At 36.7% G+C, this 16,253-nt stretch overlaps 1 protein-coding gene across 9 annotated transcripts in view; it reads right to left on the reverse strand.

Moving 5' to 3' along the window:
• The window catches only part of PCMT1 (protein-L-isoaspartate (D-aspartate) O-methyltransferase), a 38,950-nt gene that overhangs the window by 1,223 nt on the left and 21,474 nt on the right, over positions 1–16,253 (reverse strand). The window contains exons 5-9 of one of the 9 annotated variants that reach the window (XR_009453364.1): positions 14,749–14,869; positions 12,846–12,931; positions 9,200–9,369; positions 1,017–1,160; positions 35–151 (exon numbers count right to left, since the gene is read on the reverse strand). Coding sequence is in view for 4 of the 9 variants with exons in the window: in XM_059700068.1 (XP_059556051.1) it covers positions 1,017–1,160; positions 9,200–9,369; positions 12,846–12,931; positions 14,749–14,869 (521 nt within the window). In the remaining 5 variants the exon portion in view is untranslated. Of the gene's footprint in view, positions 1–34; positions 152–1,016; positions 1,161–9,152; positions 9,370–12,845; positions 12,932–14,748; positions 14,870–16,253 lie in introns of those variants that run through there. The other 8 variants (XR_009453365.1, XR_009453366.1, XR_009453367.1 and 5 more) reach the window with 8 other exon arrangements.

Below are 16,253 nucleotides of genomic sequence, written 5' to 3' on the forward strand. Positions count from 1 at the left end.
GTGGGGAAAAGCATCATCTGTAGGTATAATATACCTGTCAGCTGATTTCATAAGGCAGCTTTATCAGCTCCAAAAGAAACCATTCGCTCAGCCAGGTGTAGCACTGTACCAGCAACTGCCAGTGAGAGGAAGGAAGGAACAAAAATGCAATCTAAAATAAATGGTACGGTATGTAAATTATACCTCAATAAAGCTGTTAAAAGTGAAAAAATAAAGCTACCTGAAAAGTCTAAAAGCTTCATCTCTCAGGGTATTCTAAGTGACAAAAACAGTACTTCAGAAGTAAAGAAATTTGATGTTTGCAATACTCTCAAATGATTCAGGAAAAAAATATTACATATATGGATATACAGGGAGGGAAGGAGTGAGAAAGCAAATGTGGAAAAGTGTTAGTAATTGGTTAACTCTGGAGGAAGAGATTCAGGAGTTCTTTGTACTATTTGTACAACTATTCTGTAATGGAAAGTTTTTTTTTAAAGGTATTAAATTTAAAAGGAAGGTAAATAAGGAGCTAAAATTTCCTAGATAAGTGGTGAACTAAGGAATTATCAGATAATATTCTTTTTATTGAATTTGGTAAATTGTGCAAGAAAATATTTTAAAAATTACTTCTCCCATAAGCTACCATTGTCATACAGTACTGGGTTACCTTTTAAACAATAAATCATTAGTTTTGGTTCCACTTAATATATTCTTCTAAATAACTTAAGTACTTTATTTCTCATAGAGTAGCTTTTAATATCATGCAAGCATTAAATTATGAGTACTTGCAAAGTGCCCAATTCATAAATTAAATTAACTTGTGCTTTTTATATATGAAGATTCCACTATTGTTTTTTAAATAATTAACCACATTTTATTTACCTGTTACAAGGCATTAAGGATATTGTAAATAAGTATCTTTATTGCCCAATAACATAGTACATTTCCAAATATCCTCTCCATTTAGAAAAAAAAATTTTTTTTAAAGAAAAAGGATAAAAACTCTCAACAAACTGGGTAGAGAGGGAACGTACCTCAACATAATAAAGGCCACATATGACAAGCCCACAGCTAACATCATACTCAACGGTGAAAAGCTGAAAGCTTTTCCTGTAAGATCAGGAACAAGACAAGGATGCCCACTCTTGCCACTTTTATTCAACATAGTACTGGAAATCCTAGCCAGAGCAATTAGGCAAGAAAAAGAAATAAAAGGCATCAAAATCGGAAAAGAAGAAATAAAACTGTCTCTTTCTGCAGATGACATATTATATATAGAAAACCCTAAAACCTCCACCAAAAAAATGTTTGAATATACTAATTCAATAAATTGTAAGACACAAAATCAATATACAAAAATCAGTTGTATTTCTATACACTAATAATGAACTATCAGAAGAGAAATTAAGGAAACAATCCTATTTACAATTGCATCAAAAAGAATAAAATACCCAGGAATAAATTTAACCAATGAGGTAAAAGATCTATACAATGAAAACTATAAGACCTTAATAAGACATTGAAGACACAAATAAATGGAAAGATATTCTGTGCTCACAGACTGGAAGAATTAATCAGGTTTAAATGTCCATACTGTCCAAAGCAATCGACTGATTCAATGCAATCCCCATCATAATTCCAACAGCATTTTTCACAGAAATAAAACAAACACTCCAAAAAAAAAAAGAAATAAAACCAACACTCCTAAACTTTATATAACGCCCCCCCCCCCGCCCAAACCCCAAAGCAATAATATTAGAAAGAATATGGTGAAGATATAACACATCCTGACTTTAAACTATATTACAAAGCTATAGTTATCACAACAGTAGGGTATTAGCATAAAAACACATAGATCAGTGGAACAGAATAGGAAGATCAGAAATAAACCCACACATATATGGTCAATTAATTAAAAAGCCAAAAATACACAGTGGAAAAACAATAGTATCTTCAATAAATGATGCTGGGAAAACTGGACAGCCACGTGAAAAATAATGAAACTGGACCCTTATCTCACACCATGCACACAAAAAATTAAACTCAAAATGGATTAAAGACTTGGATATAGGATCTGAAACCATAAAACTAAACTTATTGTTAATTACTTTAGAATATAAATATATATATCAAAGTATTATTTTGTACACTTAAAACTCATACCACACTGTAGGTCAAATATATCTAAAAAAAAACAGAAAACATACTGCAAAAAAAATTTCTAATGATGAAACAATGTTGATATTTTATGAAATGGAAAGATTACAAAATAATGCTGCTGAGTGAGCTCAGGAATACAAAAGAGAGGTACATAGAGTTATGGATAAAAGAGTAAGAAAAATTACCAAAATACTTATAGTGGTTATCTCTGGGTTCTGGGATTATGGGTGATTTTACTTTATTATTTGTACTTTTTTTCTCTTTTTATGATGCACATGCATTACTTTGGTGTCAGTAACAGTATTGTTAAAAACAAATAGAAGGAAATGTATAGCACTGAAGTGGGAAAAAAAATTAAGTTTATAGACCCGATTTTTAACACTTTTGCACCAAGGAAAACCAAAATTTTTTGCCCATCCTTGTATAACTTTGTCACAACTAATACTCCAAAATCTGTATAACTTACAAGTTAATTTTTCCTAATGTTCAAAATTCTACATCATCATATCTTTCTTTGTCTGACTTACATATATAACTCATTTATAATAAAAAGTAGCATGTCCTAAATTTTTAGAGAGTCTCTTAAAATGGCTATATATGTGCTAAATATTTCATCAGGTTAATAATTATGTACATTTATTACTTTGTTTTAAAATATATAATTATATATAATTAGGTTAATAGCTCCAAGCTACTAATATTTAATATTATATATTCTAACATTTAATATTATCCTTTTTAAAAATATGTTTTATTGATTTTTTTCTTCTGAGAGAGTGAGAGTGAAATATCAATGTGAGAGCGGAACATAGATCAGCTGCCTTTTGCATGCCCCCTGCTGGGGATCAAACTTGCAACCCAGGCATGTGCCTTAACCAGGAATTGAACCGGCAACCTTCCAGGGTATGGGACCATGCCCAACCAACCGAGCCACATCAGCCAGGGCATATCTGGCAATGGAATTTGACATGCCCACTAATCCCCTGCTTTTCTAAATAGTTTCTATCACATCTCCTTAGCAAATGCTAGATCTCATGCTCTCAGAGCACTGCAACTAACTCTGGATTCCTCCATTCGAGAAGGATGAAAGCTGGTGAGAAACAAGACAAGGTTCATCAGTGCTAGGATGAGCTGCTAAATTAATCCCAAAGAAAATCTGAAGGAACAAACATCATCTAGCCAGGAAAAAACTAAGGAGCTTTTTAGACGACAATTCGCAAATGCGGCTGGGCACTTAGAAAATTATAAGGAACCTTTTAACCAGATTCTATCCTTACTGCTAATGCCTTAATTCAGACTACCATCATTTTACCCATAACTTGCTATAGCCACCTTCTGTTACAGATTCTAGTCTTGTCCTTTTCCAATCTACTCTATCACAGCCGGTTAGTTATCTTTCTGAAATGTAATTCTGATCACTGCCTAGCTTCAGTACTTCAATTGCTCTCTACTGCCCTCAAGACAAAGTCTAAACCCTCAATACTGTTACTGACACCAAAGTAATGCATGTGCATCAAAGTCTATATAGCAACAATTTTCAACCGGTGTGCCACACAAATTTTTAAAACATGAAATACTTGACTATTTAGTCAGGGGCACTGACCTCCTTTCCCTTAGATTATCAAATTAAAAAATGACAACAGCCAACATACAATAGCCATCCAGTGTGAATGAATCAAAATAATAACTATTTTTTGGTGTGCTGCAGAATTTGAGTAATTAGTTTATGTGTGCCATGAGATGAAAAAGGTTAAAAAATCACTGCTCTGTAGGTGTACCTCAGAGTATTGTAGGTTCAGGTTCTGACAACTGCAATAAAGCGAACATCACAATAAAGTGAGTTACACAAATTTTTTGTTTTCCCAGTGAATATAATAGTTATGTTTATACTGTAGTCTTTTAAGTGTACAATAATAGCATTATGTCTAAAAAACACTGTACATAATTAATTTAAAATATCTTGGTGCTCTCCCTCTAGGGAGCGTGCCAGTGCCTTTCCTTCCCCCTCTACTTCTCTTCTCTCCCCCTGCCCCCCGAAAAAAATATCTTATTGTTTATAAATGGTAACCATCACTGAGCCATCAGTGAGTCATGACCTTTTTGCAGGTAGCATCTTGCCTCAATGTTGATGGCTGCTGACTGGTCATGGTGGTGGGTTGTTGAAGGCTGGGGTTTCTGTGGCAACTTCTTAGAATAATAAGAACAATGAAGTCTGCCAGATCAACTGATTCGTCCTTTCACGAACAATTTCTCTGTAGCATGTGATGCCATTTGATAGAATTTTACCCACAGAACTTCTTTCAAAATTGGAATCAATCCTCTTCCACCCTGTACTACTTCATCAAATAAGTTTATGTAATATTCTAAATCCTGTTGTTATTACATCAATCTTCCCAGCCTCTTCACCAGGAGGAGATTCCATCTCAAGAAACTATTTTCTAAGCTCATCCACAAGAAGTAACTCCTAACCCATTAAAGTTTTACCATGAGATTGCGTAATTTAGTCACATCTTCAGGCTCCACTTCTAGTACTAGTTCTCTTGCTATTTCCACCTCATCTGGAGCTACTTCCTCTATAGAAGCCTTGAACCCCTCAGAGTCATTCATGAGAGTTGGAATCGACTTCTTCCTAATTCCTGTTTATGTGGACATTTTGAGCTCTTCCCAGGAATCATGAATGTTCTTAATGGCATCTAGAATGATAAATCCTTTTCAGGTTTTTAATTAACTTTGCCCAGATCCAACAGAGGAATCACTGTGTCAACTATAGCCTTACACAATGTATTTCTTAAATAATAAGACTTGAAAGTCAAAATTACTACTTAATCCAGGTGCTGCAGAATGAATTTAGGTTAATAGGCATGAAAACTGTATTAATCTTGTTCATCAGAGCTCTTGAGTGACCAGAGGCATTGTCAATGAACAGTAATATTTTGAAAGGAATCTTTTTTTTTTTTTTTCTGAGCAGCAGGTCAACAGTGGGCTTAAAATATTCAGTAAACCATGTTGTAAACAGGTGTGCTGTCATCCACATTTTGTATAATTCTTAAGGGCCCCAGGTTTGTCTGAATAGTAAATGAGCATTGGCTTCAGCTTAGTCACTAGCTGCTTTAGCCCCTAATAAGAGTGGCAGCCTGTCCTTTGAAGCTAGGCATTCATTTCTCCTCTCCAGTTATGAAAGTCTTAGATAGTACCTTCTTTCAATCTAAGGATAGCTGTTTAGTCTACATTGAAAATCTACTGTGTGTGTGTGTGTGTGTTTAGAGAGAGTAGGAGGGAGGGAGGAAGAGAGGGAGAGAGAGAGAGGTATAAAGATCGATGTGAGAGAGACACATTGGTTGCCTTCCACACATGCCCTGACCGGGGCTGGGGAATGAGCCTGCAACTGAGGTACGTGCCCTTGATGGGGAATTGAACCCAGGATTCTTGGGTCCCTGGGCTGCTGTTCTAACCACTGATCCAACCCGGCTAGGGGAAAAAATCTATTGTTCAATGTAGCCACCTTCATTAATTATCCCACTAGAGCAGGGGTGGGCAAACTTTTTGACTCGAGGGCCACAATGGGTTCTTAAACTGGACCGGAGGGCCGGAACAAAAGCATGGATGGAGTGTTTGTGTGAACTAATATAAATTCAAAGTAAACATCATTACATAAAAGGGTACGGTCTTTTTTTTTTTTTAGTTTTATTCATTTCAAATGGGCCGGATCCGGCCCGCAGGCCGTAGTTTGCCCACGGCTGCACTAGAGCTTCTGGATAACTTGCTGCAGCTTCTATATACATCAGCACTTGCTCCACCTGGAGATTACCTTCTTTCCTTAAACACCGTAAACCAATTATCTACTAGCTTCAAACTTCTGCAGCTTCCTCACCTCTCTCAGCCTTCAGAGAATTGAAAAGGTTTAGAATCTTCCCAGGGATTAGGCTTTGGCTTAAGAGAATGTTGTGGCTGGTCTGTTCTTTTACATACAGACCACTACAACTTTCTTCCTATCAGCAACAGGCTGTTTCATTTTCTTATCACTCATGTTTTACAAGAGTAGCACTTTCAATTTCCTTCAAGGACTTTTCTTTTGCATTCACAACTTGGCACAAGAAACCTAGCTTTCGACCTGTCTCAGCTTTTGACATGCCTTCCTCATTAAGCTTAATCATTTCTAACTTTTGATTTAAAGTGAGAGACATGCAACTCTTCCTTTCACTTGAACACTTAGAGCAGTGGTTCTCAACCTTGGCTGCACATTAGAATCACCTGGGAATCTTTTTTAAAATCCTGATTTCTGGGCCTCATCCTCTGGAAATTCTGTTTCTTTGTTACTAAGGTTGTGGCCCCACCTCATAACAAAGAAAGAGAATTTCCGGAGGATGAGGCCCAGAAATCAGAATTTTAAAAAGATTCCTAGGTGATTCTAATGTGCAGCCAAGGTTGAGAACCACTGACTTAGAGGCCATTGTAGGATTATTAATTGGCTCAAGGAGAGGGAGAGAGAAGACAGCCGGTTGGTGGAGCAGTCAGAACACAAACAACAATTAACAATTAAGTTAACCATCTTATATGGGTGTGGCTCGTGGCAACCCAAAACAATTACAATAGCAACATCAAAAACCACAGATAAAGCCAAAACCGGTTTGGCTCAGTGGGTAGAGCGTCGGCCTGCGGACTGAGGGGTCCCAGGTTCGATTCCGGTCAAGGGCATGTACCTGGGTTGCGGGCACATCCCCAGTGGGAGATGTGCAGGAGGCGGCTGATCGATGTTTCTCTCCCATCGATGTTTCTAACTCTCTAGCTCTCTCCCTTCCTCTCTGTAAAAAATCAATAAAATATATTAAAAAAAAAACACATAAAAAAAAATCTCAGATCATCACAAATATAGCAATAATTAAAAAAGTCTGAAATATTTTAAGAATTACTGAAATGTAACACAGACACACAAATGAGTAAATGCTGTTGGAAAAATGGCATCGACAGACTTGCTCAACCCAAAGTTGCCAACAAACCTTTAATTTGTAAAATAACAGTATCCGCAAAGCACAATAGAGCAAATCACAATAAAACAAGGTATGCCAGTAGTGGCCTGTCTGTCTTGTCTTTTGATTTGTTGTTGTTGTTTTTTTTTTTTTTTGGATCTCCCGTATGACTATGAATGGTCAGTTTCAAAGTCACAGCTGTATATTCCTGAACTAGTACAGTGCCTGGCATAGTGGGCACACACATATACTAAGAAGGTCCTCAAACTGAAAAGTGTTTAATAACAAAACAAATTTCTCTTGGTGTTAGTCTCTGTCTCTCCTCCTCCCTTCAGCTCTAAAAACCAATGGAAAAATACCCTCAGGTGAGGATTAACAACAACAAAATTCCACCTCTGGCCTTCCAAGTGTGGTTCATAGATCCAGGAGGTCACTGTTCAATTCCCGGTCAGGGCACATGCCCGGGTTCCAGGATTGATCCCCTGTGGGGGCATGCAAGAGGCAGTCAATCCATGATTCTCCCTCATCATTGATGTTTCTCTGTCTCCCTCTCTCCCTTCCTCTATGAAATCAGTAAAATAAAAAACCCCACCTCTAATTAGAAAAACAAAATACCTTTTCCTTCATTAAATTATAGATAGCATGCTCAATACTAATATTTATTGTATATAAAACTTTAAACATAAATAAAAATCTGAACTCTTATTTAATATTGAATTTCAATGATATGTTTCCCCCTTTATACAATAACAATCAAACAAATATATAATGGTATAACTATACTAAAAGAAAAGTGAAGGAAGATTGTAATTTGTTGTTAAACTACATCTGATTATTACTGACAAGACTGAGAGCTTTTTAGTTTGTTTTTAAGAAGTGGCTGTGCTCCAGGTTAGAATTCAAAGAAAACAACTTTATAACTACATTAGGTGAAGAATAAAATGCAATTCCTAGTAAGATATCCCAGAAATGGCCAATCAGAATTTAGTTAAAAGTAAAACTCAGTTTAAACAAACTGAGTTACATTCATTACCATTTTTGCAATTAAACATTCATTCAAAAACAAAATTGAGAAATCTATTATACTTAGATTTAACAATCCCATGTTACTTATTAAGAAAATAATGGTCTTAAAATAAATACCTCTGTCAAATAAAAATAGACTCTAAAACAAGGAAACTGTAAAGCCTTTCTTATTTTGGCATTTAATTCCAAGTGGTCTTAGCTAAGTCACTTTTACTTTCTGACCGCACTCCTCCCCATGGGAGGGAGTGGGAAGAAGAAATCTTGGCTTCAAACAAAATATTCCGATTATGCTGAGAGGTACAACAAAATGGGCGTCATAATGAGCCATGCTGTGCTGGAGACTATGCTGCATGCTGCTGGCCCTTTGGGGGGGGTTTGTGAGACCTGGGCACTCGTTTTGAGTTGACAGAAACCCTTCCCCTTCCCTCCCCAGGAACTTAAAGTGGGTTAAAAACTGGCTGGCCTGTATTTAGAACGGCAGTAAGTTACTTGTTATAGTGGCTCTGAAACAACAGCTGAATATGAAACAGGCACTGGCTGTCAGACACCTAGGAAATTGACTGGCAGAGAAGTCAAGCTGAGAGGATGAATGTCCTCTCTGGGATTCTGACACCTTGGAAAACTGGGACAAGAATATCTTTTCCCTTCTTTCTCTTTACAACAATGTTACAGTAGAGAGTGGAGGGGGCAGGAAATGATGGCCCCTTCTCTTCAAAGCGAAGCTTTTGCTTCCATGACCACACAGCATCTATACAAATGATTTGAAAATATAGAAACAGTGGCGGATGATGAAATCTCCTTAGCACTAAACTGCAGTTTAAAAAAACACCTTTGTGCCAACCAAGTCTCACCCTCCCTTCCCCAAAGATGTGAGTTTAACCAAAAAAAGGGCAGACCATGCAACTTTTCTACATTTTTAATGTAGTGAATTTCTGATGTTAAAATGGAGCAGCATAAAAGTAATGACCAAAAAAGCAGCTCTTGCAGGCTAATGTCTTAAAATCCACACCCTTTCACCTTGCATGTGTGGAAGAAGAAAGAGCAGAAGGTAAAATCACTTCCACCTGGACCACTGCTTTTCTTTATCTGTTAAAGGCACGTATATCACTCCCATCAGAGGTTTCATTTTGACACTGCCATCTTGCAGCTTGTCGTACTGCTCAAGCATCTGATTTCCACCCGCAGGACCGACCGGCAATATCAATCTTCCACCAGGCTTTAACTGGTCTATTAGCTAAAAGAAACAGAAAGAAAAAACACATACATACGAAGTTATAGATTTTTTTCATCTTTATGAACAGCCTTCAGTGTCCATGGGCAGAAAGTATAAATGTACTTTATTTGGTGCACATGTACTTTGTTAAACTTATCACTCAATTCTCACTTACTCATCACCTCTCTCCTGAAAACGATGCCCAGCTTCCTAGATCCTCTGGCTTCCTAGTTTTGGTTTCTGCTACTCTCTCTCTCCTTCCTCACTTTTTTTTCTGATGTAATTAAAGCAACTCCTCCAGAAGTATTCAGTGAAATAGTGCATGGAATATTTAAGAGAGAGTGGTTGAGATTTGCAAGTCTAAAACTATCTTTAGTTTACATATTTGGCAATATGTGTGCGTACAGAATTCAAGGTTAGAAATCATTTTCTGTTTAGAACTGTGATGGTCTGTTCCCTTGTCCTGTTGATTCTAATGCTGCTATTCTGCAGTCAGGTGCCTTTCTCATTACCAATCCTTAATAGATTTATCCTTTTTGTTTTTCTAAAAACTTTTAGAATCTTTTCTTTGTACTTAGTATTCTGAAATTTCATAGTGATATTATGGTTCTTTTTTCCTTTTAAAAAGTTAATTGTACTGGACACTCAGTTCTTTTCAAACTATAGAATCATGTCCTTCAGTTCTTGAAAACTTTCTTACTTAAGACTTAGGGGCTAATTGTTTCTTGTAAGAATTTCAAGCCCCTCTTTTCAGACCCAGGCCTCCTCTCTGATTTCCCAGGTACCGCTGCCTCCAATTTCTAAGCTTCTTCTGCATTGACAGCCTCTGCTGCCTCTTTGGTTTCACTTCCTCCACCTTCCTGGGTCAATTATTACTCCATTTCCTTTCTATCGTCACACATTTCAGAATTCAGGACTGCAAGTATACTCCCCTAGATAGTTAAACTAGAATTTATGTTCCTGTTTTGTTTTTCTACTTGTTTTGGGGTGACATCAAAGAGGAGCATAGACATCTTTACTCTGTTATCTTAAAACTGGAAAGCCCCTTCAGCATATATAAAATATCCCTATAATACTTACAAGTGCTACTGTGTTTAAAATCATATTGCACTAAAGCTAGAAATGTCCTTTGAGATCATCTCAGGGTCTTAGTAGAAAACATGAGTCCTGTACCCAAGGCCCTTCATTTAAACACATTTCTATTTGAGATTTTAATTGTTTGTACCAGGCAGCTGATATTCTTTTTTAAGTTAAAAAAACAAGCTACTGCCTGCCTGCAGACTGAAGGGTCGCAGGTTCAATTCCAGTCGGGGGCACATGCCTGGGTTGTGGGCTCGATCCCTAGTGAGGGCATGAAGGAGGCAGCTGATCAATGGTTCTCTCTCATCACTGATGTTTCTCTCTCTCTCTCCCCCTCTCTTCCTCTCTGAAATCAATAAAAATGTGTTGTTTTTTTTTTTAAAAAAAACAAGCTACTGATCATGTGTGTTCATATATTAAAATTCTTTGAGCTATTTATTTATGACAGTGGTTCTCAACCTTCTGGCCCTTTAAATACAGTTCCTCATGTTGTAATCCAACCATAAAATTATTTTCGTTGCTTCTTCATAACTGTAATGTTGCTACTGTTATGAATCATAATGTAAATATCTGATATGCAGGATGGTCTGAGGCGACCCCTGTGAAAGGGTCGTTCGACCGCCAAAGGGATCACAACCCACAGGTTGAGAACCGCTGATTTATGACATACTAGAGGCCCAGTGCATGAAATTCGTGTGGGGGTGGGGGGATGTGGGGGGAAGGCTTCCTCAACCCAGCCTGCACCCTTTCCAATCCCGGACCCCTTCGGGGACTAAACTGGCAGTCGGACATCCCTCTTACAATTCTGGACTGCTGGCTCCTAATTGCTCACCTGCCTGTCTGCCTGGTCGCCCTAACTTCCCCGCCTTGCCGGCCTGATCGCCCCTTGCTGCCTCTGCATGCCAGCCTGATCGCCCCTAACTGCCCCCTTCCTGCAGGCCTGGTTGCCCCCAACTGCTCCTCCCTGCCAGCCTAATCGCCCCCAACTGCCCCCCCCCCGCCAGTCTGGTCACCCACAACTGCACTCCCCCTGCCAACCTGGTCACCCCTAACTGTCCCCCCGCCCTAGTTGCCTCTTACTGGCTCCCCCTGCGGGCCTGATCACCCCCAACTCTCCCCCTCTGCCAGCCTGATCGTCCCACGCAGCCTGCTATTTAGTCATTTGGTCGTCCCTCACTAAGCCCCCTGCTGGCCTGGTCACCCCTCACTAACCCCCCCGCAAGCCAGGTTGCCCCATGCAGCCTGCTTGTTCAGTTGTTTGGTCGTCCCTCACTAACCCTCCTGCCGGCCTGGTCATAGGCAGCCATCTTGTGAGAGCGTGAGGGTTAATTTGCATATTACCTCTTTATTCTATAGGTTTGGTTTTTTTTTGACTTGTATACTTTTCTACACCATGTTACTATTTCAATTAAAATGTGTTTATAATCCACTGGTTTTGTCTTAAAAAAACAAACAAACCCAAAATACAGATGACAGAGCCAGAAAGAATAAATGATTTTCCCAAAGTCATTTAGCCAGTAAGTAGAAGTCAATGATTAGAACAAATTCTCCAACTTTCAGCTTCTCATAACTGATCTAAACATACAAAAACAACTCTTCCCAGGTTGGAGAGTGTATGCGACCCGGCCGAAAAGACAATGTGACTAGTCATCTAGTCAAGAACTATGTAAAACTCCTATGTAATAGAAACCCAAGATTTCAGTGAGCTTAACCAAGGATTACTAAGGGCTGATACAAGCTTATCAGAATCTTACAAAATGAAAAATCAATTTTGTACTTAAATATTTCCTTGATTATACTGTAATATAGAATACTGCAATATCCTTCTCTCTCATTATAGCAATGCAAATTCTCCCATTCTGAAGATCTGTTCAAGTTCCATTCCTGTATGAAGTCTCCTTGACCACTCATTGCAAATTCTTTTTGCTACCTTGAACTCCTACAGTAGGATTTTATTTTTCATTCAATATATGTCATATGCTAATGATAATATCACATCAATAATCTCCCTGTTACATGTATGATACATCTCTTCTAGGGTATAAGCTTTGTGAGGGTAAAATATATGACAAATATCCCTGGTCTCTCCCAGGAACCGAATAGTCTTGCATATTCTGGTATTTAATAAATGCCAAGTGATTATCAGGTCATGAACTCCAAAGGTATTTTCCCAATTCCACTGGTACTCATTCTTTGCTGGATAAAATACTGCTTCAAAAGACAGACATGAGCTGGGGTTTAGTAACCTTGATGTCATTTATACAACTATTTGCATGTGGAAAAAGTATTACCTACTAACTGTAACTAAAATGCATGACATAAAAGTCTATGTTCTTAACGTCTAGAAGTCCCTTATGTATAGATCTTTGAGAGTTTTAGTTGAATAAAGCACACAAACACAGAAAGAAACAACTCACTGCCTGGGGCACAACGGGGGCTGCGGCGCCTACGTGAATAGCATCATAAGGGGCTTCTTCGGCATATCCCATTCTTCCATCCCCCACTGAAAGAAAAACATTACGCTTTTAATACCTGTTCGGATAGAACGACTTAGTGTGAAGATTTTACAGCAGGAAAGAATAGTTTTGTTTGTTTTTAAACAAACAACTCCTTTTGTTTGTTTTTTGTTTCTTTAAAGAAATGATGCTGGACAAATGAATATGCATATGGAAAAAATATATACTTGGACCCATACACCTCATACATACACAAAAATCAATGTCAGGAAGATCAAATACCTAAGTATGAAAAGCTAAAATAACAAAGCTTTTGAAAAATAATAAGAACGTCTTCATGATTTCAGAGTAGCCTTAAGCAGGACACAGGAAGCACTGGAAAAAATTGTTAAGTCTAGCTACATTAAAATTAAGATTTCTATTTACCAAAAAAGTACCAATATGAGAGTGAAAAGGCATGCCACATAGTGGGAGAAGAGATTTATAATATGCATAAATAGACAAAGAGCTAGTCTCTAGAAGTTCTACAACTCAAAGAAAAATATAAACAACTCAGTATCTGAACAGGCAGTTCACAAAAAAGGAAATTTAAATGCCCAAACATATGAAAAAGTGTTCAACCTCACTGGTTAATAGTAAAATACATAATTAAAATCACAGAGATACTCCTATACACTCACTAAGTAGGCACAAAGAAAAATCTAATAATGCCAAGTGTTGGTAGAGATGTAGAACAATAGGAACCCTGATACATTGCTGGTGGGAATGTAAAGTAGTTCAATCACCTAAAAAAACAACAACAGTTTTGCAATATCTAAGGGAACCCTGTGAACATACAATAACACTCCTACATACTGTATAATGTATATATGAATCTGGACTTAGGTATACATGTGGTCACAGCAGCATTGTGAATATCCCCAAGTTAGAAACAACCAAAATACACATCTACAGTAGAATTAACAAGTTTTGGTGATGTTCTTACAATGGAATGCTGCACAGTAATAAAAATGAACTGTATGCAGAAAGATGGGTGAATCTGACACACAAAATACTGAATGAAAGAAGTTAATCATCATAGAATGTATACTGCATGATTCCATTTGTCTAAAGTTCAAAATTAAAGGAAACATTTTTTTTTTTGGATGTACAATTAGGTAGCAAATGCATGGAAATAATAATATTGGTTTCCACTAGGGAAAAGGGAGGGAGTTATGATGAGGAAAAAGAAACTTGAGGATATCCAAGGTACAAATAATGTTCCATTTCTTTCTTTTTTTTTTTTAATGTTCCATTTCTTGATTAGTGTGGCAATTAAACAGATATTTATTAAGCTTCACATTTATGCTTTATGCATTTTTAATGTTTTTTTTATTTTTCACAATACAAAATGTGCTCCTATGGAAATATGTCCATTGTATATTGCTGAATGGAAAAAAGTAAACTATAGGTCAATATATATAGTATGAGTTAAAGAAAATTGTGTGTGCTATTTATTCATACATATATTTATATGTCTAGAAAACTTAAAAGGGAAAAGGAGTGGTTTCCTTTTTTATCTTACACATCTCTGCACTGTTTACATTTTTTTTATAATGAATACTTGTTACTTTGCCATTACTTAAAAAAGCAATGAAGAAAGAACTAACTCAACATGGCACTTTCTGAAACAGTTAACAGTCATGTCACCAATGGTCAAGATAGAACTAGCATAACATTTTTAAGTAACTGTTTTTCTTACTTAGTACTTTGAAGTGAATGTTTTAAAAATGCAGTAATTAGCTCTATTATTTAGCTGCATTGGGAACATTTGAAAATACAAATTCTGCAGAGAGGAAATTTTTTTAAGTTTTCTGATACTCACCAACCAGTTGCACTCTCCCTGAAGACAAAAGTGTTGGATCGTCCTTTCTGACATTATTTATTGAGTCGTCTACTAACTCTTTAATGTGGTCAATTCCTACGACTTTTCCACTAGCTCCAACCTGGAAATGAGAATAATTCAATAGCTCAATGGTCTAAATTTGTCGTTCTAAATGTCATTAAAGTGCTTCCTAATGTAAAGTTATATTGTGCAATGAGAAATGAAGACAATTCGATTTATTATAAATTATTTAGCTATTACAACCTTCTCAACTCTAACTCACAAATGAATTAATTATATTTCACTAATTAAAAAGCTATAATAGCCGAGACCGGTTTGGCTCAGTGGATAGAGCGTCGGCCTTCGGACTGAAGGGTCCCAGGTTCGATTCCGGTCAAGGGCATGTACCTGAGTTGCGGGCACATCCCCAGTGGGGGATATGCAGGAGGCAGCTGATCGATGTTTCTCTCTCATCGATGTTTCTGACTATCTCTCTCCCTTCCTCTCTGTAAAAAATCAATAAAATATATAAAAAAAATAATAAAAAAAATAAAAAGCTAGAATAAATTTTAATTATAATACTAAAAAGAAATGCTATCATTCTTCAATTTATAATCTTTAAATCCAGCACCATGATGGAGGACTTAACTGCCAATATTAAATAGCTAATGCAATCATTTTTACTCGAAGTAAATCTAGAAGTGTGACTTTAAATATTAAAATTACAGCTCTGGCTGGGTGGCTCAGTTGGTTGGAGCGTTGTCCCATACACCGAAAAAGTTGTGGGTTCGATCTCCTGTCAGGGTGAGTATGGGAGGCAACTGATTGATGTTTCTCTCTCTCTAAAATCAATAAACATATCCTCCTGTGAGGATTAAAATATATACATATTAAAATATATATAAATGTTACATGACATTTTATAGAGATTTAAGTAATTTTAATAGGGATTTTTATACCTGATTCTACTGCCATTTTGTGGAAAGTATAAAATACATAAAAAATTATAAAAAGGCCCCAATATAAACATTAATTGTAAAAAAATTTTAACATAATAAAGACTGATGTCGGACTACCTGGGTTCACATCTAAGTTTCATTACTTACAAGTGTATAACCTTGGCAAGTGATTCTATGAATCAGGTTCCTCAGCTTTGTAAAATGAGAAGTAAAAGCTATATACCTCATAAATGATGTGAGGATTGAATAAGAGAATACAAGAAAAGCATTTAGAACACTGACTAGCACGTGCTAAATGTGCAAAAATCATTAACTTAAATTACTTCATTGTTAAAAAGAAAACTAAAAAAATTTAATGATTTTTAAAAAATAAATTTTCCTCTGAAACCATAAATATGTCAAATATAGAAAATCTCTCACTAAATATTTCTAAGCTTTAAAAAAAAATAGTCCCTTACATCCCACTGGTGATGCTTAACTTGTACAAAACAAGTTAAAAATACTGAACTATCTGAATCCTTATTATGTACAAGACACTGTTCTGGA

This window comes from Myotis daubentonii, chromosome 6 (genome assembly GCF_963259705.1).
Source record: "Myotis daubentonii chromosome 6, mMyoDau2.1, whole genome shotgun sequence".
NCBI classification, from domain to species: domain Eukaryota; kingdom Metazoa; phylum Chordata; class Mammalia; order Chiroptera; family Vespertilionidae; genus Myotis; species Myotis daubentonii.